Below are 24,109 nucleotides of genomic sequence, written 5' to 3' on the forward strand. Positions count from 1 at the left end.
ACAGAAATAAGCATTGGACCTATTACACATGAGTGGTATGGTGTGGTAATTTCAGTATACTAACATCCAATGCTATTGGTTCATAATATTTAAATGTGGTGCATAGTTACCGTTGCCAGGCCACTTTTGAATATAGTGAATAATGTTGATGCCTCCAGCAATTAGTGGATGCACAGCAGAGATTGACTCAGCAGTCTCGGAGAAATTGCTCTGAATGACATGCATGATGCTATAAAAAGGTAAGGAGGAAAACAATAATAAGGCATCTGTGGCAAACTGTCAACAAAGCTTCGATGTCCATAGAGCAAAAGTAGACTATTTTTCAGATTTTATGACATTAAACTTTTTTTCGACTTCACCTTTTCAACAAACCTCTGCAAACAACAGTGTTGTTTAAAACTGAATGCTAAAACAAAAGTTTTTTCAGGATTACATGTTCTAATTTACATCATTGTGGAAATGTGTTTCCTTATTCTATACTGTATATTAAAAATATAGAAATGATAAAAAATAGTGGCAAAATAATGCCGTTAGTTATTATTAGTTTAATCTTTAAGCATTGGTCTTGTAGCACCAATCGTAGAAGATATGAAAATTTAGCCTTTAGAAATATAATGCAAATTTTTTTTGGGTGATTACATGTTAAACTGTATAAATGTTGTTGCCAATTGGTCTATAATCCCACACTTTCCAACACATTTTTCTGATCCTCACAGAGATTACTTTCATGTTGTTTTATCACAAAACGCACTTTACCCCTGTATGTTAGTGAGAAGGGTTGCTGCAGTGTCCAACATTTGGTCACGTGATCCTGCAGAGAAGAGCTGGGGGATTGCTAGAAGGCTTTCCCACAATGGGCCCTGATTCTGCATCTCTTGAAACACCAGTATCACGGCCCCAATGACCTTTGCCAGCTCGTCGGGTTCTGTTAGGATTTCATCTTTCAGGATCTGGGAATCATAAGCCATTTAGAGTTATAAAAAAAATTAATCATTAAAAGATTGTGCACTGGGAACCATTTGGTTGGCATCTGCAGGCACATAACTACATGTTGGACTGCATTGACACAATGACATGCTCGTGTTTCTCAATAAAAATCAAAAAAGTTGTTCCACTTGACCTTTAACACAGAAATGTCCATGCATCACCACCCTGAAATTAATTATTGCTTCTTCTGAAGGCCCAGCAGAGAAGTACTTCCTTCACGCTTCATAACAGAATAACTGTAGTCACACAAATCGGATTATTTTACTGATCCATTGGGAAAATGGTTCTAATTTGTTGTGAATTTGTTTCATATTGTCTACCTTGTTGCATACATGGCATTATTGATTTACGGTGTAATAATGAATGCAAAACAACAATCATCCATCTGAACTTTTTGTCCCAAGAATATACTGGGAACTAAAAGTTACTTTTTTTTTTTTTTGTCTGTGAACATTACCATAATATTCAATGAAGCTGTGCAGTGATCAGCATCATACAAATTTTTAAAATGTTGCCAATTCTTCAGGTAATGCCCGACTATAACACAATGACCAGGGAGAATGTCACTCTCTACATGCACACACACGCACAAACACACACATGCACACACACCTGGTTGAGTGTCAGGAGAGAGACCCCGAGGACAGTATTATTGGAGATGCAAAAGGTGACCACTGCATTGCTGATGGTGCTGGGTGAGGTTGTGTTGATCGCGGTCAGAGTTATGGAACAGATGGACCTCTTCATCAGGTTCATTGCCTCCATCATTTTGTACAAGGCCTCCTTGGAGAGACCATTTCATATTCACAATCAATCGGGGTGTTTAAGTACAATATTCTGAGCACTTTGTTGTTTTTATTTTTTAACCATCTGCTGCAAACAATTTCCAATGCATAAGAGACCCATAATACTGTCAGTAATGAGATGGCTTGTGAAGGAGACAGATGTTTACTTGTTCACACCTAAAGTTATGTTCCAGAAATGCCTACCTGATCTCTAAGAAGAGTTGTGTTCTTTCTATGGCTGACAGAGGAATTCCTGTGGTTTTCTTGATGAACTGCCTCTGACACAAAAGAAAATAATGGACTTATTACTGTGATTAGGGATGATTATTGTTATGATGCAATGCTATATGAAAAATAAGTACAAGTGTAATCCCTCTTTTAGCAGTTATAGAAATGTAAATGTAGTCAACAAATTAGACAAAAAATTAAAATTAAAATTCTAGTTTCTACAAATGTGAAACATGAAATCATAACATTCTAGACTAGAGAGAACTTACTCCATATTTTTTCCAAGGTCAAGGGAAGGTCGTGACTGGAGTCATTCAGAAATGTGTAACTGTAAAAGTCATCGCCTTCAATCAGCTTTGCTAAGAGAGAGCCCTTCGACGAGGGGGTTGACCTGTCAAAAACACAACATGAGACAACTGCGACTTTCGAATTTAAACATTTTGCCTTACATTTTAAAAAATGGTACATGTACATTAAACACACAAAGTAACATTTTGATGACAGTGGATACAAGAGGTAGATATAGGTAAAAAAAATAAAAAAATCACGCACAAAATCAATCGTATAAAAAAAGAGACTAATTTATCTTAGCGTTTGAAAAGTAAATATGAGAGAAACATTTGTGTGAAAATGAAAAACTGTACATGAGCAAATAAAGGCCGATGGTAGAGCTAGACAACATCAACAACATACATTTCAGCAATGGGTTAAAAGTATGACACAAGTTAAGCTTGTGAACACTTCGTTGGTGTGGACTCAAAAAGGCCACAGTTGCAATTAATAATGTTCCAAATCTTAAGTTCAGTAATTCAGTAGCAATTTTTTTTTTTCTTGGTTAATTATCTTCATGCGTGTGAGGGGTTTGGTTGACAGTTTGGGGTTGGTGGAGGTCTGAGTTATACAGTGCCATTCTAATTACACTTGTGACATCATCACGTCAAGTTGAATAGCAAAAATTTTAGCGAAATTTGCCACATACATGTATCCCAAGATGACTACAATGAAAACTTTACCCATCCCTAAATACATTGTCGATGCCGTGTGTACACATGAATATTGTGTACCTCGCATCATCGGTGGATCTTTTTGTAAACTTTGATGGGTTCCCCAGGCGTGAAATGTTGTAACATTTGCTGTCTGCGTTGCACATGAGGGTCTGCAAGAAAGGGAAGAAGCCGGTGCTGGGCAGGTTTCGGGGTGCCACATAGCCTAGAAAACCAGACAGACCAAACAAATCTCTTGATTGAGTTTAAAAAACTGTTCTATGAAAGCTCCACTGGACAGAATAATGCAGGTATACTGGGTCAGTGAGTTAAGTTTGAACATTTAAATAGGATATATATATATTTTTTTATTTTTATTTTTGACATCACAAACCATCCTCATTCAAACAGCCCGCTGGTGTCTAACTCAAGGCCTGTGGGCCAGATCCGGCACATCACTGAATTCAGCCTGTGTAAACTTGCTAAAAAAAAATTATTGACTTGTGTGTGTTGCCCACTCTGGCGTGCCTGCCGTTGCACCGTTATAAAATCATACATTTATATGATTTTACCATTTTGGATATAGGAAGTGCCCCGCGATGAAAACAAGTTTGATTCCCCTGACATAACCAACACAACGAGCAGCCAAAAGCTTATTTTTGATTCAAACGGTCCACTGCATTTTTAACATCACAAACAATCCCCATTCACATACCGTAGCTAGACCAACAAAACAAGCAGCTAGAAGTCTGTTTTTGGTTTAAACAGTCTTGTGTATACCTTTCAAGGGCTTCCGGGTACAAAATGCTCTCATTCTTTCCTGCTAAAACTAAGTTTCCTGCAGAGGGACCAAATAACTAGAGATACTGTAGGGTATAACCTTGACTATCACTTCACAAAAATATAATTCCAGTTCTAGCAAAATTATCCCAGTGATAGCAGAGATGGTTTCATGCCTTTTTATAAAGTACCCAAAAAATTGCTCAATGCTAATTAAAGGAAAGTATTTTGTTCAGAATGGATAGAGCGTGTATATTAAATTGCATAAGAATCTCTGTGTCCTTTCAGTCCAACAAAAAGACTTTCAAAACAATGTTGTGGGCAAGAGTAGTTGTTCACAGGTCAGAGGGCTCATTCTGCACAGCTTCAGGCCAATGGCAAATCTTACCGATGTCGTCGGTAACAAGTAATTATGTTATCTAACAGCAAATTAAGTTAATTCAACTGAAAGTGTAATTTCCTCAATCATTGAGTTGCACGTTATGTCCTGCACTACGCAGATGAACTACATAATGAGGTCACTGGGTCGAATTTAAAGTGTGTTAACAAACACCCAGTTTCCCCGAACACCTTCCACTTTTGTTGACTTTTAGCCTGTTGACTTGATGAGTGGAGGAAGACAAACATGGTACAAAGGTTGGTTTCTCAAGGACTCTTTAAGTTTGAGGAATTCTTCTATTTACTCTCATTGTGAAAAGATAATGTTGCAAATTGTACCGCAGTTAACAACATCAAAATAACTAAAAAAAAATGGTCATTCTAATGACATTCTTGTTAGACAAACTTAATGTTTATAATGAAGAAAAATAAAATAAGTCATAAGTAATTGTTTCATTATTTTTTTTAGTCATTGTTCCATTATTTTTGACAACAAGAAGATCACAAAAAAGTGACAGTTGGATAACATTTGTTTTAGGTAGACTTAATATATTTTGTTAAAAAATAATACAACTCCGTATTTGACAAGGACATTTTAAGTAATTTTATTATTTTTAGTAACATGTCAGCATGGATTTATTTAGTACTAAAATACAGAATAGGTGGAAAGATTACTACTCAGGATTGCAATCAGTCTTCAAGAAACAGGTTAGACCAGTCAGCGTATTTGGCAAGTCACCATTACTTAGTACTGAATAATACTTTGTATTATTTTGTGTGCTTTGCTCTATTGTCTGATTGTACTTATTTTGTTTGCACAGTGTATCTGAGTGATTGAGTAGCATGAAGACTGTAACAGAAATATGGAAAAGAAGTAGATGGAAAAAAAACTCAACACAGATCTTTTTACTTACATGCGTCACGAAGCACAGGTGGGTAATGGTCACGGGTCACAGCAACAATGATAAAGATGATCAGAGGCCAAATGATCAGAGTCAGCGACCAAACCTATAACGTAGAAGTTCCATTCCAGAATTTTCCATTCATTACTGCCATAAACGCTCCTAAAGTAGGTGTGTTGCACTTACTGGATTTCTGACAATATTTAGCCCATTTTTCCAAAGAAGAAGCTTGACCTGCTGGAAGAAGCCCATCTTTGGACGAGGCTATAATGGAGACACAATGTATAAAAATTTTATATTGTGTGCCTGTATGTACAAATTGTGAACATAATGTTTATGCATCCTACATTAAAAATGTTTTGTGTGTTAACGTTTTGCGTGGGAGAACTTGTCATGTGCTGGGCTGATTTGATTTGTAGGAGTCACTATCAATGAACGACTATCCTCTAAAGACGGGTGAAAGAAAACATACTCTGCATTACCCTAACAATGGTGCTTGTTTTTATGGATTACATTTCATTTACTACAGTATATCTCTGGCACAAAGAACATTTAGCACCAACGGCCAATATTACGACCGTTTGGGTTTCCCTATCATTATGTTTGCTTAATTAATAACGTAGCATTTGTACAAATGCTACATAGGTTGACAACTAGGTGTATAATATTTTTTCCCAGTCTTGTCTATCAAATTTATGCATAGTTTATACTAACATAACTTTGCTTCATTGTATTGTTATTTTCATCATTGTAATAAGTTAACTTATATATAGCTTATATTTGATATTTTTCATTGCCGCCGCTCTAGACTTCTTATTTTGTGTTGCTGTCTCCATTTGTTTTCTATGATTATTTATCTTTCTATATTTTACACAATGTAGGCATCTATATGGACGGTAGCGGAAGTATTTCACTCCACATGGAAAATGTAATTCCATTCTGTCCATATGAGAATAAACTTAGAATTTAATGAATAATTTAACTACATGAAAAATGGTCTATAGACATAGTTTAGAGACATAATAGGCCTAATGTTCAATTGTATGTCCTCTTTTCTGTTCTTGCACTATCAGCTTGTAGAACTGTGTACCTAACCCAGTGATTCACAGTCACTTGAGAGATCATCAGGTGATTCATTATAATCTTTTAAAAGTACTTAATTTTACTTATTTGGTCTGAAAATAATGACTAATGTATTACAAATAATGTATCTTTGTTCTCCTCTTTATGCTAGTGACGTATATTAAGGCGCTTCCACTTGATGGAAGAAGATACAATTAACCTGTTGCCATTCAAACAACAGAGAAATAGTTTTGTTTTCACCCAAACAGGATTACACACTAAGCACATTTGTGAGTAAATAGAGACCAGATCGTTGTTATTTTAAAATGCATACTTTTTGTGACATTTTTGTTTGTTGGTGTGCCCTAAGATTTTGTTTGTTGGTGTGCCCTAAAATTTTTCAAACGTGCCTTTACTTAATTAAGTTTGGGAAACACTAACCTAAATCTTTCTGTTTAGGGTCAGTCTTGCAAAGATGATAATGTTTTTAGTTGTCTTAATTATTATTAGTCATAATAGCAGCTAGAATTCACAATCGTAGTAACAGGGCTTAATCATGAATAATAATCGGACTGATCAGCCTTATTGTACCTGCAAATATGCTGTTCTATTTGATGTAAGACTTTGATGTCACTAATACAGCCAGTATTTAGTGACAGGGTAACACTCACCTGTTAGTTTGTTCTCCCTAATGAGCTTTTTTTTCCCACCTCCCCTTCAGGAACAACGACCTCTTTTCTTTGCTAAGTCCAACCACGACGTGCTCGTTGATAAAGTTCCTTACACATTAAAAGAAAAAAAATAGTTTTGATTCCGCCCGATCACTTCCTATGGACGTGAGTGTGTGCAGTGCGAGTGAGGAACGGCAGAAGAGCTCACACCTGCGCGCAAAGCACTCACGTGACTCTTCCTGCGCTGGAAGTGGACGAATCACGACCGCGCATTCGCTCCGTACAGCCAAGTAATTGCAACACACTCTTTATCATTTTAATGCCGCATTAACAAAGGTATGTAAGAGACACCTTGTAAATATAGGAACACTCACATGCAATATTTTTAAATAGATTCAATTAGTAGCCCACAAATAGAAGTACCAAAAAACAGCAAAGAATATTCAGAATTAAGGAAATAAACGGGGTTTTAAAAAAAATATATTTTTTTTAAATGTTGAAACACACAAATCTTGCATTGCTCAAATGAAAATAAAAACAAAGAGACCCTTATTGCTTTAATAGATTTAAACTCTGGATGTCTGTTTGCATCGTCTTCAGGGTTAGAAGATGCTCCTAAATATTGGAGGAGTGTTCCTGATGTTGCATACGTATACGATCTAATTTTGATATGAAACATGTATGGTTTAGGCATACATGTAAATTAACATGTTGCATCAGCATCATCTGGGGTCGCCTTCGCTGCCCCTAAAAATTCTGTCCATAAAGGCAATGAACAGAATCAGTCACAAATGGGCGGCCGACTTACTGCTGGCAATTGGGGACCAAACTCTTGACAACGAACAATTCGTATTAGGGGGTTCCAGTACCCCATACTCCCAGAACACCTGCCACAGAACTCCCCAAGCGACACGGTCGAACATCTTCTCCAGGTCCACAAAACACATGTAGACTGGTTGTGCTCCCATGCACCCTCGAGGACCCTGCTGTTAATTTGACTATGAAGAGTGTGGCGCTATATAAATCCTCAAAAAGTGTTAAAATCAACTCTGTGGGTGTCAATTCAACACTGGTGTTTTTGATGTGCAATGACATCCAAATTAAGATAGTATGTCCTAAATTATATAAATTTATAAGGCAATGGAATGCTAAATAATGCTTTTGTTCATTTTGACATTGGGTGGAGAACTGCACTGCATCATTCTGAGATGTAAAGTGGGTGGAGAAATGCACTGCATCATTCTGAGACGTAAAGATTATAGCTAAATGAACAATTTGTAGTCCTTCCACATACCAAAAACATCAATGTTAGGTTAATCCAAGACTCTATAAATTGTCCCTAATTGTGAATGCGTGTGAATGGTTGTTGCTCTATGTGCCCTGGGATTGACTGGTGACCAATCCATGGTGTACTCTGACTGAACACCTCGCACCCAAAGTCATTTCCTGCTCACCTGCGACATAGTGGGATAAGCAGTGTAAAAGATAGCTGGATTGATGGGCAGTAGTATCATAGTGATCCCCCGTTTATCCCGGGAGTTATGTTCCAGACACACCGGTTTTTTAATTTAGTTTTTGTCTTGAAATAACCCTACCACACGCTTTTAACACATTTAAAACGTATTAACACACTTTTTAAATGGATTGTAAACATATTTGAACACACACAAATGCATAAAATGTATCAGAAATACATAATAGTAATCATGAGAAAATGAATAAAAACTTTAAGCATTAAAATACCCCTCCCACATCATAACCACGAGGTCTCGTTCACTAATAAAAGCATAGAAATGTTCATACTTTGCGCACAAATTCATTGTACGCATAATCATGAAGGCTTCATGATGCATGCGTCAATTTCCTTCTCGCCACCGTGTGCAACATCACCATCATGATGTGATTTGTTCACTCCAAAAACAGCCAAATCCCCAGTTAGAGGGTGTGCACACTTCAACCACGTCGTTTTTTTTGTTTGTTTTTTTTACTTCCCCTCCCAAAAATATTTTTTTTATAGATTTGTACAGTTTATAAGTTACAATAATGATGGAATAAGTTTTGGAATGATTTATCTTGGGTTCATATCTCATATCACAAAAACGTGGCATTTGAACAGGGATCTGTAGACTTTCAACTGTAGATACATCTTCAACATACTCAATAAGACGGGGGAGATTAATTACTTTTGTCATTATCAAATGGAGCTGGCACACAAGAGTAAAAGGGAACATTAGACAAGCACAGCACAATTGGGCTGTTGCTTCATGTGGGACAGGTAAATGAAACAAAAAACCAAAGGGGAAGCTGCAAAACAATGTGCTCTCTTGTTACCCGGAATCACATGTACCTATTGAGAGATGAAAAGAAAGTTATTAATAGCACACACACACACAAAAACAACTTTAAATGATCAAACCACATCACTGATGATGTAGTGGTACGCTCGCCTGACTTTGGTGCAGGAAGCGTGGGTTCAGTTCCCAGTGACGGTGTGAATGTGAGTACGAATGGCTGTCCGTGTCTATATGTGCCCTGCGACTGACTGGCAACCAGTTCAGGCTGTAGTCCGCCTTTCGCCCGAAGTCAGCTGGGATAGGCTCCAGCGCCCCGCGACCCTAACCGGGATAAGTGGTGTAGAAAATGGATGGATGGATGATAAAACCACTTCCCTTCACAGGAATTGTTTCACCTTTGTATCTTCTTGCCATGTACTATTTTCAATGCATTTGGAAACAAAATGACTCAACACACAGGAGAATACCAAGGACAATTGCGTGTCGCTGGCCTTGGCACATCAAGTACATATTGGTGATATTTGTTGCATCTGTAAGAATTGCATGATCACAACAGATGTGCTGCTTTTCCCATTTAGAAATGCTTGGGAATGAAGTACTAACTACAGGTATATATCTTTTTAGAGAGCCAAAGCAACCAGTGAGACATTTCTGATGTGTATGGCAGCACCAACACACACAAATAATAAGATTCTTACACACACACACAACCTTTCAAAGTAGAAAAGGACTGCTAATTGCACATTAACACGGCCAAGACTTGCTCCAAACAGTAGACTGCATCACTGAGATGTCACAGAAACCATTCTCATCACATTATGATCTTATCAACAGCCCCCCCAAAAAATAACAGAACAAAACAAACAATTCTTGTAGTCATTTCACCAGTCAATTGGCTTAACAAAAAAGTGTACTCAGTAAACTGTGCCTGAAAAATTAAATTTTTTTTGATTTTTTTTTTTCATGACGGAAAAAATAAGGGAAAAGGCAAATCAATAGTCAATAAATCCTTTTCACTTGTAGTGCACTACACTGACAGTATTGTACTCTCTCCCATAAAGCCACTCATGATGTCAGTCGTACATATTTTCCACCCATACCAACAGTATGAGTAATAGATAATAGATAATCAAGCTTAAAACAGCATTTAAGATTTGTGTGACAACAATACAAGTTGTCCCTGATGTCACTTCAGATCTGCACAACTCCTTGGCATAAAAAGTAATACACGTTACAAAAAGTAACAGTTCAAACACTGTATTGTGTCATAGAGTAACACTGCTTTTGGCACTTGTGTATAGTGGGAAAAGTTAAAGTTGACATTAGTAAACAATTTTCCAATGTGTAGGCTGTTCACACTCTTTCTCAGTGTCCCCACAGAAACGGTAATAAGTAGTTTTTGGATTAAATCCAAGAATTTCCCGCTCTTCGTGGATACGGAAGGAAAAAGTCGACACTGATGTTCCAATGAAGAATCTGGATAAAGCGATAGAAGAAGAAGGGGAAAAAAAGGTCAGTGAACAGAATGCGATTGACTGGTTCTACAGGTTTCCTAAATCACAAGTTAAATGCAACAAAACATGAGTGGCATGATTTACTATGATCCCAAACAGCAGGCACTAAATTGTGTGTTGATGCCAACAGATCGCATGTGCTGTTGGTGGGCATGTTGCACGTGATCCACTAAAATTGCCTCCTCCTCGCCACAATAACCACAGTCATTGTTACGTGGTGCTGGTTTACCATCTGCCTCTCAAATGTGGTATGCTGTACATAGACGCAAAAGCCACCACCGCAATTATTCTCAGGTTTGATAAATCACATTATACCTGTAAAATTAATTTATCTAATTGTGTAGAAGACGGCACGATGGCGGACTGGTTAGAGCATCTGCCTCACAGTTCTGAGGACCGGGGTTCAATCCCCGGCCCCTCTTTTGTGGAGTTTGCATGTTCTCCCCGTGCCTGCGTGGGTTTTCTCTGGTCACTCCGGTTTCCTCCCACATCCCAAAAACATGCATGGTAAATTAATTGAAGATTCTAAATTGCCCATAGGTGTGAATGTGAATGGTTGTTTGTTTATATGTGCCCTGCGATTGGCTGGCAACCAGTTCAGGGTGTACCCCGCCTCCTGCCCGATGATGGTTGGGATAGGCTGCAGCACTCCCACAACCCTTGTGAGGATAAGCGGCTCTGAAAATGGATGGATGGATGGATGGATAATTGTGTAGAAATGCTCAATTCAAAATGCTGAAATGCTGAATTATGCAACTATTTTGCCCACTTTAGAGAATTGAAGGTTGGCCGGTTGGGTGGCCGGTTGTCGGGGCGCCTCGGTGGGGCCGGCGGACCGCCCTGTGTCCCTCAGTGTGGGACGTGTCCCGTCCGCCGGGCTGCTCTCGGGTGGGCCCCTGGGCCTGATCCTGCCCCTCAATTGATGGGGTGGGGTAATTTTACAAAGAGGAACCACTTATTTACACAAAATATTTATTTATGTTGTTTCTGTGGAAGTTGGTGCAAATTATTGTTTGTAAAAATTAAAAACTGTTTCATAGCTTTTTTTCCCCCCAGAAAGGCAACCACAATCTCTCTAGCTGTCTCCCTCGCTCTCTCCTTCTCTCACTCTCTAACCCTCCCTCTCTCCCCCTGATTTGAGTTGTAACTGATGTTACGTCATAACGTCATTTGTCAAATTGTGATCTTGGTAATGTTGTGCAGTGAGCAAACAAAGAGGATTGTTCCTTGTTCCATCAGACTGAAAAAAAACAAAATGAAGTATCTGGAGGAAGACAGGATGGCAGTACAATGTGTGTAGTGACAAAACTGCACAAGACATTAAAGCTATCCCATGGTCCTATTGGTCACCAATTTACCTTGCATGAGCACAAATCCACTGATCAATGATTGCGACGCCTCCATCTTTAAAAAGCTCCAGGTCCTCTTTGGATGGTTCAAAGCGCACCATGTCAGGCAACAACCTCTTTAGTTCCTTCAGTTCTGTTAGTTGGGGTAGAAGCAGAAATAAAAGGATGAGTTCCTCTTTCAATATGAAGGTCCCTTTAGCAGTTTTACAATTCATCAACATTTGCCAGTTAAATCTATCAATTCACATGGGTCCCACTTTTAAAATAAAGATAATACTGTACACTCCAGTTAATGTTAACAGTGGACTTTGAATGTGGAGTGAAGCCATCACCTTCCTCATCTGCATCAGTTGCAAGAAAGACTTTATCCAGTTTGTGCTTCTTCATCAGGTTCCGTATTTTTTTGACTGCCCCTTTGAGGCTAGGTACATCCTCTCTGTGACCCCAGATGAAATCCTTTCGCCTCAAGTGGACCCCGAGATATGGACCCCCTTTGGCAGAGCCCAGCTTGGCCTGAGGGGAAAATGGTAGAATTTTTTTACGCAAACATTTTCCGCAGCTTCATTCCACAAACAAAAACATTATCTTAATACTATAAATGGCCTGTAAGCAAGAATGTGAAATTCTGTCTATCTGTAACTGACTGGTCATCGGTCCAGTGTATCCTACCTCTCACTTAGTCAATTGGAATGAGTAGTAGAGAAAATGGATGGGTGGACTGGATACATGAATGATTGGAAGGATGGTTGTTTGATTCATCAGTAGGACACCATATAGACAAAGGTTTTAAGAGATACCCCTTCAATCTTAATTCTTTTCAACTTTGTGTGAACAGTTTGAGGGAAGATGATGATTTCATTATTTCATTTGTGTACAACGCAAGTTCCATAAAGGCATGCTTGGATGTGTTTGGTGTAGAACAACTTCCTTCAAACACCTTTGTGATAAGTCATGTGCTGCTGGTGCTGTTGAGCAATATTACTGGTTTTATTTTTGTACGTTTTCAACTTCCTGTTTTTCCAGGTGGCGGCGCACAAGGGCAACGGCACCCCAGTGCAAACAATGCCAACCATGCCCATATTTGGAAGTGCTGCTGTAGCAGCCTACAAGGAAGTCAGGAGGCTTTCCCCGCTGTTAGACGAGTAGACCGCACCTCAGCATTTATGTATGTTAAATAAATTGTAGAAGTTCTCATTTATTTGCTTAGCTTGCATTAGTATTATGGACGATTTCGATGGTTGCTTGCTGACCGTGGTGGAAAGGAAGATGTCTCGCCTTCTGGAAGATGACTCGGTGGGAATCGTCAGAGAAGGGCACCTTGACCAAGGACGTGGCCGGTGTTGGTCTCATGTCTTCATGAGAAACCCTCCCCTTAGTATGTTATGTCTTGTAACTTAGTATGTTATGTCTTGTAACTTAGTATGTTATGTCTTGTAACTTAGTATGTTATGTCTTGTAACTTAGATCCCTCCCTATTTCAAATAAATACAGGAGCAACGGGGGAGATTGTTTAGAACGTGATAGGAGAATGAAATTTAACAATCTCCCATACGTCCTCCTCATGAGCAAAAAGAAACCAGCGTCTTCATTCCTTTGTCTATTTTTTATAGGTGTTGGGTGAGATAGATCGAACAATGTATTTGTTATTGTTGCAAAAGAAAGCCCTGACTAAGTTTATTTTATGGAGAGGGAGGAGTAGGCAAGCAGCAGCAAAAAAAAAAAAAAAGGGGATTGGGTGCATCCCACACTAATTTTACATCAGGATCTCAGGATTTAAGCTCGTTCGTTAGCTACATTTGCATGAAGAGCACTTTGAGGTCTATTTCAGGCTGAGCAGGGAGCAGTTTGAAAGCCTCCTGCTGAGATGTCTCGGTATATCATTTTCCTATTGTTCCAAAGCTCTGTATAGTGGGACATCACATTTATTATGACCTACTCCATTTTCCCCTTGTTGTTTACAGTACAAGTCCCCCAAATAGCACTCAGAAATCACTGCGCCATCTCATCTCCTATACGGTATATGCGCAAACTACTTCCGCATTTGGCCAAACAGGTAAAAGCATTTCTGCTTCGCTCGAATGAATGGGAAGGAGGACCGTCTACAATGTCTTTTTTTGTACAGTGTGAAAATGCCGCTACAATGAGATGCATGAGAAGTCTCAGCGACGCAATATTTGAGGCCTCCTCATCTGGTACTGAAGTTAGGTTTGTGTTTAAAGAGTTATATTGTCTTTAACATATTAATAAAAGAGTTGTTAACTCCTGCTTGTATGACAGTTAATAATGTTAAAATGTTACCTACAACATTGCTTTTTTTGTGATGGTCACCGTTTTGACTTTAGAACAAATTATTCAAATATAATTATACTCAATGTGAAATTTTGTTTTGATTTCTGAACAAATCCGAGGTAGACCAGCATCATGGAATGCACTGCGTTGGACTTACGAGCTTCCGTTGTCTATAAAGTTTAAATTCAAATGTCCCTCTAACACAGTGTAGTGCCCAGCAGTCACAGCAGAGATGCTGACTCACCTTCATGCGAGTCCAGTCTTCATTGTAAACAGTGTGATCGCCATCATCTGTTGAGTTGAGGTACTTTGCTCTGAACTCGTCTCCAATGAGGCGCAGGTGCTTGGCAAACACCATACTGCGGCGGCTCTGTGTTAAAGAGGGTAACAATACATATTATTATAACAGACTGAAATATCAGGAACAACAGCAATAAACAAAATATCAAAATAAAATAAAAAACAGCTAGCATTATTTGTCACGCTCGTGTGATGTCAAACGTGTGTGACTTACATTCCAGTAATCCTTCCCAGCATAGTGATCATGGAGAAGAGTCTCTGCTCGGTCGAGCATTACTGAGCTGTGATGGGGAAAAAAACAAGTTGGAGGACTTACGACTGCCGGCTGTGCTGTCATCGATCTAAATTACATAGTGATATTAGTAATGATTGATGGCCTAATAAGACATAGGACTACAGGTGCTTTTAAATAATACCTTTATATTATTATTATTATTATTATTATTATTCTAGAATGTGTTACAAAGAACACAGTTCAAATTTCCAAAAATATGAAACAGAGCGGCACGGTGACGGACTGGTTAGAGCGTCTGTCTCACAGTTCTGAGGAGCGGGGTTCAATCCCCGGCCCCACTTGTCTGGAGTTTGCATGTTCTACCTGTGCATGTATGGGTTTTCTCCCGGCACTCCGGTTTCCTCCCACATCCCAAAAACATGCTTGGTAGGTTAATTGACAACTCTAAATTTTCCGTAGGTGTGACTGTGAGTGCGAATGGTTGTTTGTTTGTATGTGCCCTGCGATTGGCTGGCAACCAGTTCAGAGTGTACCCAGCCTCCTGCCCGATGATAGCTGGGATAGGCTCCAGCACGCCCGCGACCCTGGTGAGGAGAAGCGGCTCAGAAAATGGATGGATGGATGAATATGAAACAACAATCTTAATTAATTTCTCACTATCACTACGTTTGTTTTTTTAGGTATTTAGTAGTGCTGTTTGTCATATCATTTACACTTGCCATGTGCCATCAAATTAGATGCAATACAAGAGTTACAGGCAGAAATCCACATGTACAAATATCAGTTTTGATTGACACAGTCAGTAGTGTAGAACTGCGCAGCATAAGAGTCTATCGATTATCTATATTTTTCAAATAAAATCCGACCATTTCTAACTTTGTAAGACCATTTCAACCTTATGTGCACATAAGGTTGTGACTAGTGGGTGTATTGTATACAACTATAGATAATCTTTCTCAGAGGACTCACGTCACTGTAATGTTATCCTGAAGAACCGGAACCATGATGGAGGCATGACCTTGTGTGGACAGACAAGTTATATTTCGAGCTCTCGTTTCTTCGAAGCCCCAAAACCAGCCCCTTGGAAGCAGGCAAAAAACAAGAGAGAAAAAACATTATGATGAAAAAAGAGGAAAACTATGGGTAGGCAGCACGGAGGCGGTGGATGATACTGACGATTACCTCCGAAAACCATCCAGTGGCTTTTTAAAGAGCACTCATGTTAATGTGCTTTGACCTTAAGGTTTCAGGTGGAATACTACATATTACAATTTCTGGATTGTCATATATTCACTACCATGGATAGCTGTGCATGGTATATTACTGTGCACAGTATATGTTAAAACACAAATTAACAAAGCAGAAAATCATTTTAAGCTACATTTTAAATATTGTGAGAGCTCTGTATTACCTGTAGTAGCCCTGTTTATCTTTATTGTACATCAATTTCTCAATGCATGGTCGCTCATCAACCTTTTCCTCCCATTTCCCATCAGTCCATCCCTCTGCATAATTTTGCAAGACCACAACCTGATCAATGAATGGGCCTCCATTTTCTTAAACAAAAAAAAAGAAAGTGAAACGTCTTAACAAATGTTAAGGGGGCAAAGATGGGATTCAACATGCTTGCATCTGATTTAAAAATGTCTCGTAACACACTATACATTGGTTTGATAAAAAATAAAAGCTCACCAGCAATGAATTCCTCATACTCGATCACTGGAACGTTGGCCTGCAGGCTGGTGAGGCTGAAAAACTCCCCCCAAGGGATGCGGATCTGATGGAGGTTGGGGCTCTGCCAGTGATACAGTCGACCCCAGGGTGGAAGCACGAGGACCCAGTCATCACCATTCTTCCTCAGAGATTTTACCAGGGATGCTATGCGTATATAAACATCTCGCCGCAGGTTGAAACCCTCTGGGGGGTTCACATCGTACAGAAGGTATCTTGGGTACAACAAAACAAGAAGTGAGTGTGTCTTTGTTCAAAGTCACTGAACCAGAACATTTGGAATTTAGGCAATATTTATCCCAATTAAGACCTTGGTAGTAAGAGAATGTTTTGTTATCTTCCAGGTTTACTTGTGGAATGAGTCAGGCCAGATCAATACATTTACTTCAGTACGTTCCAACAGCAGTTTAGATTTAATAGTCATCTTTTCATTCCCCTGGCACTTGTTTAGGAAAATACATGCCCTTTATATATATATATATATATATATATATCCAACACAAGTTACCTACAGGATGAAATGGTGTAGTAGTGCAGTTGATTCATTGTAGTTCTTGTATATATCCAACACAAGTTACCTACAGGATGAAATGGTGTAGTAGTGCAGTTGATTCATTGTAGTTCTTGTGTATTTTGAACCCCACAGGTAGTCGGGAAGCACTTAGTTTACCTCGGTAGCACAGTGCAGTACTGCAGTATGCAATATCTCTCTTTTAACGTGTTTTAGGTAGGCTAACGTAGCAGCTTCCATCAGTCAAAACAATGATATCGTTTCAGAATGTTCCGACATTCATGACCATGGCACCGAATTTCAGTAGAAAGCGGGAGCGCTTGGAAAATGGGTTTAAAAGCTCTGCTACATATGTTATGTGGCTTATTCGTTGAATAAATTATTCAAAATACAACTTTTGCAACCGTGTGTCGTGATAGCAGCATGATTGGACCGACATCAGATATGGTTATATCACAGTTTAGATACAACATTGGGACGTCAAAGGTAAAACCTCAATAAGCGGTTACCACACGCAAACTTTAAAAAAAAAAAAAACACTTTAATGATGAATCACTGCAACCAATTACATGGTAGACAAGAGCAGCTAGCATAACTGACCGTGTGTGACTAAACTCACCGTAGGTCCCTAGCGGCGGCGATGGGTACAGTAGGAGTGTAGCTTGCACTAAACGCATCCTTGCTGTTTGCCGTTTCGAAGCCTGCGAAAGCAAGCCAAATGGAAAAAGACAAAATGCTAAGACAGTATGTCGGATCTGTAGCGGCAAATGATAAAGACGTTTGTGTGAACGCCATATTTCCTCGAAGCCACGCACTTCCGGAAGTCGGAAAAAGCGTTTGCGGAGTTGCCTGGGCAACCATCAACATCCAGCGATCGACCTTTTAAACTAGGGGACAAAAACACAACCTACTGTAACTATATTAACATAATGATATAAAAACTATACTGCATATGCAGTAGGTACAGTATAACGTATACATCAATGAATTTCCCTGACAGTGTAAAACAATTTGAGCATTATTGAATTTCTTCTTCTAGATGTCATTCAGTTGTGAAGGCGTACCTAATGGGGTAGCTTGTGCGTGTCGTATGTGTTGTTTTTGTCTCTCTCTATATTATTTTTCAATATATAATTTCAAACCACAGTACATCTTCAGTAGGAAGTTGCTCTCCATTCCGTCTAGCTACCATATATTTCACTCCACTAGGGGACGCTTCAACGCAAGACGTGTACAGAGTGAAGTCTACAATGTACAGTACAGTACTTTGTGTGCACTGCGATTTGCTAATGACCAGTCCAAGGTGTACACCGCCTCTCACCCAAAGTTAGCTGTGATAGGCTCCACATCATCCGCGATCATAATGAGGACATGTGAAAAGAATACAGCTGGATGGGTGGATCAAGAAAAGCAAAAGTGAGCCACCATTCATAGTGGCGCACATACTCCAACCCAAACGCAACCACATAGACAACGGACAAAATAGTATGTTGAAATGTTTAATAGGTAGCAAAATAATTAGACCTGATTATGAATCAATAATGACAAATACATTGCTAACTATTAAATAAATAGCCAAATGTGTCTAATATTCTTCTCCTTCCTCTTCCTCATCAAAGGAATCAATCCCGACCTCTTCATAATCCTTCTCCAGGGCGGCCATATCCTCTCTGGCCTCTGAGAACTCCCCTTCCTCCATTCCTTCTCCTACATACCAGTGGACAAAGGCCCTCTTGGCATACATCAGATCAAACTTGTGGTCCAGACGGGCCCAGGCTTCAGCGATGGCTGTGGTGTTGCTCAGCATGCACACAGCCCTCTGCACCTTGGCCAGATCTCCTCCAGGAACCGCTGTTGGAGGCTGGTAGTTGATGCCCACTTTGAAGCCAGTGGGACACCAGTCCACAAATTGGATGGTGCGTTTGGTCTTGATGGCAGCGATGGCCACATTAACATCTTTGGGAACTACTTCACCACGATATAGCAGACAACAGGCCATGTATTTACCATGACGAGGATCACACTTGACCATCTGGTTGGCTGGCTCAAAGCACGCATTGGTGATTTCGGCCACGGAGAGTTGCTCATGGTATGCCTTCTCAGCAGAGATGACTGGAGCATATGTGGCCAGTGGGAAGTGGATACGAGGGTAGGGCACCAAGTTGGTCTGGAACTCTGTTAAGTCGACGTTCAGGGCACCGTCAAAGCGAAGAGAGGCTGTGATAGATGACACTATCTGACTGATAAGGCGGTTGAGGTTAGTGTAAGATGGACGTTCAATGTCGAGGTTCCTGCGACAAATGTCATAGATTGCTTCATTGTCCACCATGAAGGCGCAGTCGGAGTGCTCAAGGGTGGTGTGAGTGGTCAGAATGGAGTTGTATGGCTCTACCACTGCTGTAGAAACTTGAGGGGCTGGGTAGATTGCAAACTCAAGTTTTGATTTCTTCCCATAATCAACAGAAAGTCGTTCCATTAAAAGGGAGGTGAAACCAGAGCCGGTGCCGCCACCAAAGGAGTGGAAGACCAAGAATCCTTGGAGACCAGTGCACTGGTCAGACTGTAGATACAGACACAACATTTAAACAATTTTAATCTGCATGACACAATTAAGTGCTTGGTACGTGTGCATTGAAAGGTTTACATCCCAAATTCTGCTCTGACCCAAATCGACCTCCACCATAAGCTCCACAACAACCTACGATGCAGATTTACAAGAAATGTCCAGGAAGATTCCACTACTATTTTACACAAGCCTAAAATGACCACTTTCATGAAGTGTTACTATTCAATATTGACATGTGATAAAATAGATCAGAAGAAATGACCCTCACCAATTTCCGGATCCTGTCGAGGACAGAGTCAATGATCTCTCTGCCGATGGTGTAGTGTCCACGGGCATAGTTATTGGCCGCATCTTCTTTTCCTGAGATCAGTTGCTCGGGGTGAAAGAGTTGGCGATATGTACCAGTCCGCACTTCATCTACAAATGTGAAAGACAAAAGCAACAGTTGAATAGAATAACTACTTTTGAAAAGTGTCAGTCTGATAGTATTTCTTTTAGACTCATTTTGGACAAAAAAAACTCTATTGATTGTACAAAAACTCATCTTTTATATAGTTACATTGATTTTAATGCAAAAACCTTCATTTCATAAGAATTCTTTTCGCACTGACCAACAACCGTGGGTTCCAGGTCAACAAAGACGGCTCTTGGGACATATTTTCCAGCCCCGGTCTCGCTGAAGAAGGTGGTGAAGGAGTCATCATGCCCCCCTATGGACTTTTGGGTGGGCATCTGGCCATCTGACTGAATGCCGTGTTCCAAACAGTAGAGCTCCCAACAGGTGTTCCCCATCTGGACACCAGCCTGGCCTACGTGGACAGAGATGCATTCACGCTTGAAGAAAGAAACAAGAAGAGGAAAAAGGACATAAGAATAAGGTATTTTAATTATAATATAGACAAGGCAATATATATCAAAGTACTGAAGGGGTTCCATATTACTTTAAGCTTTAAGAGTTAAGAGTTCATGAGTTTTCAGCAACTGGGGAAGAGGTAAAGACTTTAGTCCGTCATGGTAACACAAATCATTTCGTGCAATCATATTACAAATTGCTCTTAAACAATTGAACGGACTGATCTTAAAAAAGTATCAAACGAAAAATAGTTTCCCATTATTTACATTAAATAGAACAGGGAAGACCTCATTTGTGTTTCCCCTATTGTATTAATATTGTCAGTTGACGCACCCGTTTTGTGACATCATGCAAAGCACACCCTCAGATAAAACTTCCTTGTGCTTGATAGTCATCATCTTGCTGGACTGGATTAGCAGGAGGAGCGCCTTCATCCCTTATCCCTTACAATGTGGCTAATGCTAATATAACTGTTAAAACATATGCCCTTTAACACTTAGCACTCTTGTATCTTAACACCACTGATCATAAAAACAAAATAATTTTATTTGACTAGTCTGTAGACCCGTTTGGTGTGGCACTCGAGATTAAGGGATGCAAATTGGGTAGAATGTAGAGGGTAAAAATACAGGCAGATTTGTATTAACTCTGTATCCATCCATTTTCTGAGCCGCTTCTCCTCACTAGGGTCGCGGGCGTGCTGGAGCCTATCCCAGCTGTCATCGGGCAGGAGGCGGGGTACACCCTGAACTGGTTGCCAGCCAATCGCAGGGCACATAGAAACAAACAACCATTCGCACTCACAGTCATGCCTACGGGCAATTTAGAATCTCCAATGAATGCATGTTTTTGGGATGTGGGAGGAAACCGGAGTGCCCGGAGAAAACCCACGCAGGCACGGGGAGAACATGCAAACTCCACACAGGCGGGGCCGGGGATTGAACCTGGGTCCTCAGAACTGTGAGGCTGACGGTCTAACCAGTCGGCCACCGTGCCGCCTAACTCTGTATCCCACCCAGTAATTAAAAAAATAAGAATAAAAATAATGAACAAATGATGATGAGATCCAGTCAGTATACCAAATATAATACTGTATACTTGTTTGTTTGTTTTTCTCTCAACTTGTCCCTTCTCACTGAGGACAATGACATTGTGCTAGTATGGAAAGGACAGTGCTCTTGGTGAGAGTTAGGAAATCAACTATCATTTCAAAGTGTCAGACCTCATTAAATCCGTGTTGAGATCAGTTCAATTCTCCAGTGTCCTCTTTCACTAAGCCCAGCTAATGTGACATCATCTCAATTTCCTGGTATGCAGGTCACTGCACAGCAGCTATTTTGGGTGCACATGTTGAGAGATGAAACCCAGTAGCGATGTGGGTGTGAATGTTTATGTAAACACTAACAGGCAGCCACAGAAATAGTCTCTCCTAGTTAAAAAAATCTAATCAAATCCTGTCAGTCAGAAAAAAAGTAAAGTGCAATAAAGACTAACAATTAAGTGGCATCCTTTAGTAATTTACAATTAGTTTATTATTTCTAATTCTGACCCTATTGTGTTACTTGGCATTGATTCAATAGTGTATATATTTGAGTCTTTACCATTGCCATTATAATGCTTAGGGTCTATTTGAGGAAGGTGGGTGTCCTTCTGTTCATTGGTTTTATAAGCATTACTAGCATTGCTAACAAGCTGTGTTTGTACTATAATGTGCAAACAAGACTGCATGCAGTATTTTTCCAGGTGAATAAGATTAACTGTGACATAACCTCGCCAATTACTACAATCTTTGAAAAAAATGCATTACTTTGTTTTCAGTCTCCAAAGAAGACTGAAGACACTGTCAAAGCCAACTTGTGTCCAACATAATTTTTTTTTCAAAAAGCCCTCCCTTGATAGAAATACTGTGCTTGTTTTGTCTCAAGCCGACCTGACTTGTTGCTGCCTGCGTGTTTTATGACACACCTAAATTCCTGGCTGGTATGTATTCTGTCACACAGCAATGCATCGAAACCAAAGCTAGTGTGTTAGGAGTGCTAATTAGGAATTACAGCTCTAAATTGCAAATCAGGCAATAAGTAAACCCAGCTCCACTGTATTCCAAAGTTGTATTTGTCAACCGTTTCATTTCATTTTGACACTCACTCAGGATCTTACAGATATATTTGTGTATTAAAAATGTGCATGAAAAATGGGCCACGTTAACTGTAACGTTCACTTGTACTCCCCTGTGCTGTCCTAACAAGACCGCTTGTGTCAGAAATAGATCATTGTCCTTGTGTTTGGCATAAAAGCTGAGCTGAATTTGGCTACTGACCTGAATGAGCAGGTGATGATGGTCTAAACCTCACTTCCATGTGAAATAAACACCAGGTTTGACAAAAGCGGTATGCTGTAAGAAAACATACTTACCATTATGCCTGCTCAATTGAGGGTCCTTTCCACAATCTGGTTTTGACTTGAATTTCTATGGTGCCTCTCACAGCAGTCCTCAATGTGGTCTGAGTGAGTTTAACTGCCAGATGCACAGAGACTACAGGCTATATTCAACTTCAAACCACTCCCACCTGTCTCCTTGACAGGCACTGTGAGTGTGCAGGCAGTTCGCATGACCACGAGGTGTTGCGAATATATTTCTTCACACAGTAAACTCATCTTGTAGCAGAAGTGGAAACTTTCACGACTGACAAGCACAGACCTCCAATGTTAATGATGTGTTTGTACACAATGGAATTTGCTTATATTCATTTGCAATAGTTTATGGTCAACTTGTAAAAATAAGTATGAGAGACAAGATACCAGCTCAATATCTAATGGAACGTAAAATGTGTCCTCTTCATATGTCTTCCAAAAAAACAGAGATAGGTCCATATCTTGTCAATCTAAACTAGCAGATGTTACTCCTTCAGGAGGATTGGGTTTATTTATTGAAGTGTCTGAAAAAAAGGGAAGAGGGACAAGTTCAACCGGTACATTGGCCCATTTCAGTGTGCATATGAATTGACAATGAAATACACAACCGTGAGCTAAAATGTGAACGCTGGTCTTTACAAGTTTTGTGATTTTTCTTTCATATTATTAATATTTGCATATTCTGTTTTTAGAGTTGTCAAAAACAATCCATTCTGGGAATGATAAGATAATGGTGCTTTGTTTTTTTTTAATCCACACTTTCGATTGTTATAAAATCTTTACTATATGAGAGTATACACAGGTCCATTAGGTTTAACTCTTTGTATGACACTCATCTAAATTCTTTTAACCACAGAAAATGACTGCAGTACATTCCAATCCTTTTTCAAAAATATATAACCTTTTCATTTACTATAAGGATTAACCACACAAGAATAGACTATATATAAACTATGCGTTTCTCTTAATATATCTCATTATAAGATTACCTTTCTTTGTTGATTGAATGGGATAGATATCAATTACTGTATCTGGGTTATTTTTGTTACTTTTATTAGGCAACGGCGTAGATAATATTCAGTGTCACACTTAGTGTTTTATCACTTGGAATATTGTGTAAATAAACCCCAGTCTGCCCTTGTGGCTGCATGTGCTGCCATTTGAGGTTAAAGTAATATACATGAGTAAAGACAGGCTAACAATAGGAAAAACAACACTGTAGTGTAACACTGTTGCAATGAGTTTATACTAGGTGTGAATGATCAATAATCAATCTTAT

The 24,109-nt window shown here is 39.5% G+C and overlaps 3 protein-coding genes and 1 long non-coding RNA gene across 7 annotated transcripts in view; 1 reads left to right on the forward strand and 3 right to left on the reverse strand.

Moving 5' to 3' along the window:
* The window catches only part of abca12 (ATP-binding cassette, sub-family A (ABC1), member 12), a 62,184-nt gene extending 55,214 nt beyond the window's left edge, over window positions 1–6,970 (reverse strand). Inside the window, exons 1-9 of one of the 3 annotated variants that reach the window (XR_009791035.1) lie at window positions 6,777–6,967; window positions 5,230–5,307; window positions 5,056–5,149; window positions 3,065–3,209; window positions 2,270–2,391; window positions 1,977–2,050; window positions 1,600–1,770; window positions 757–950; window positions 111–229 (exon numbers count right to left, since the gene is read on the reverse strand). Coding sequence is in view for 2 of the 3 variants with exons in the window: in XM_061791695.1 (XP_061647679.1) it covers window positions 111–229; window positions 757–950; window positions 1,600–1,770; window positions 1,977–2,050; window positions 2,270–2,391; window positions 3,065–3,209; window positions 5,056–5,149; window positions 5,230–5,295 (985 nt within the window). In the remaining variant the exon portion in view is untranslated. Of the gene's footprint in view, window positions 1–110; window positions 230–756; window positions 951–1,599; window positions 1,771–1,976; window positions 2,051–2,269; window positions 2,392–3,064; window positions 3,210–5,055; window positions 5,150–5,229; window positions 5,308–6,776 lie in introns of all 3 variants that reach the window. The other 2 variants (XM_061791695.1, XM_061791696.1) reach the window with 2 other exon arrangements.
* Window positions 6,971–8,375: 1,405 nt separating this feature from the next.
* Window positions 8,376–18,358, reverse strand: pofut2 (protein O-fucosyltransferase 2). Its single transcript, XM_061792944.1, has 9 exons — window positions 17,619–18,358; window positions 16,450–16,703; window positions 16,169–16,313; window positions 15,727–15,837; window positions 14,737–14,803; window positions 14,467–14,592; window positions 12,266–12,446; window positions 11,943–12,066; window positions 8,376–10,546 (listed from the first exon to the last, which is right to left on the reverse strand). The coding sequence occupies exons 1-9, from the start codon at window positions 17,864–17,866 to the stop codon at window positions 10,393–10,395; spliced, it is 1,410 nt and encodes a 469-aa protein (XP_061648928.1). The 5' UTR covers window positions 17,867–18,358; the 3' UTR covers window positions 8,376–10,392.
* Window positions 10,445–13,689, forward strand: LOC133487016 (uncharacterized). Of its 2 annotated transcripts, none has more exons than XR_009791194.1 (2): window positions 10,445–10,582; window positions 12,957–13,689. It is a non-coding gene; the product is annotated as an uncharacterized LOC133487016 (long non-coding RNA). The 2 variants fall into 2 exon arrangements; XR_009791193.1 differs by lacking the exon at window positions 10,445–10,582 and adding an exon at window positions 12,337–12,460.
* A 126-nt stretch (window positions 18,359–18,484) lies between the features above and the next one.
* Window positions 18,485–22,988, reverse strand: LOC133487013 (tubulin alpha chain-like). Its single transcript, XM_061792946.1, has 4 exons — window positions 22,831–22,988; window positions 20,177–20,399; window positions 19,834–19,982; window positions 18,485–19,559 (listed from the first exon to the last, which is right to left on the reverse strand). The coding sequence occupies exons 1-4, from the start codon at window positions 22,831–22,833 to the stop codon at window positions 18,585–18,587; spliced, it is 1,350 nt and encodes a 449-aa protein (XP_061648930.1). The 5' UTR covers window positions 22,834–22,988; the 3' UTR covers window positions 18,485–18,584.
* Between the last annotated feature and the right edge of the window lie 1,121 nt (window positions 22,989–24,109).

This window comes from Phyllopteryx taeniolatus, chromosome 12, assembly GCF_024500385.1.
Source record: "Phyllopteryx taeniolatus isolate TA_2022b chromosome 12, UOR_Ptae_1.2, whole genome shotgun sequence".
NCBI classification, from domain to species: domain Eukaryota; kingdom Metazoa; phylum Chordata; class Actinopteri; order Syngnathiformes; family Syngnathidae; genus Phyllopteryx; species Phyllopteryx taeniolatus.

Coding starts and splice junctions, on each gene's coding strand:
- LOC133487013 (XM_061792946.1), bottom strand. Junction 19,983..20,176: donor CCTGGAACCCACGGTTGTTG/GTCAGTGCGAAA, acceptor TCACATTTGTAG/ATGAAGTGCGGACTGGTACA. Junction 19,560..19,833: donor TCGACAGGATCCGGAAATTG/GTGAGGGTCATT, acceptor CTGTATCTACAG/TCTGACCAGTGCACTGGTCT.
- pofut2 (XM_061792944.1), bottom strand. CDS start 17,866: ATGTTGATGGTTGCCCAGGCAACTCCGCAAACGCTTTTTCCGACTTCC. Junction 15,838..16,168: donor GATAAACAGGGCTACTACAG/GTAATACAGAGC, acceptor CCTGCTTCCAAG/GGGCTGGTTTTGGGGCTTCG. Junction 12,447..14,466: donor AAGACTGGACTCGCATGAAG/GTGAGTCAGCAT, acceptor TTTTCCCCTCAG/GCCAAGCTGGGCTCTGCCAA.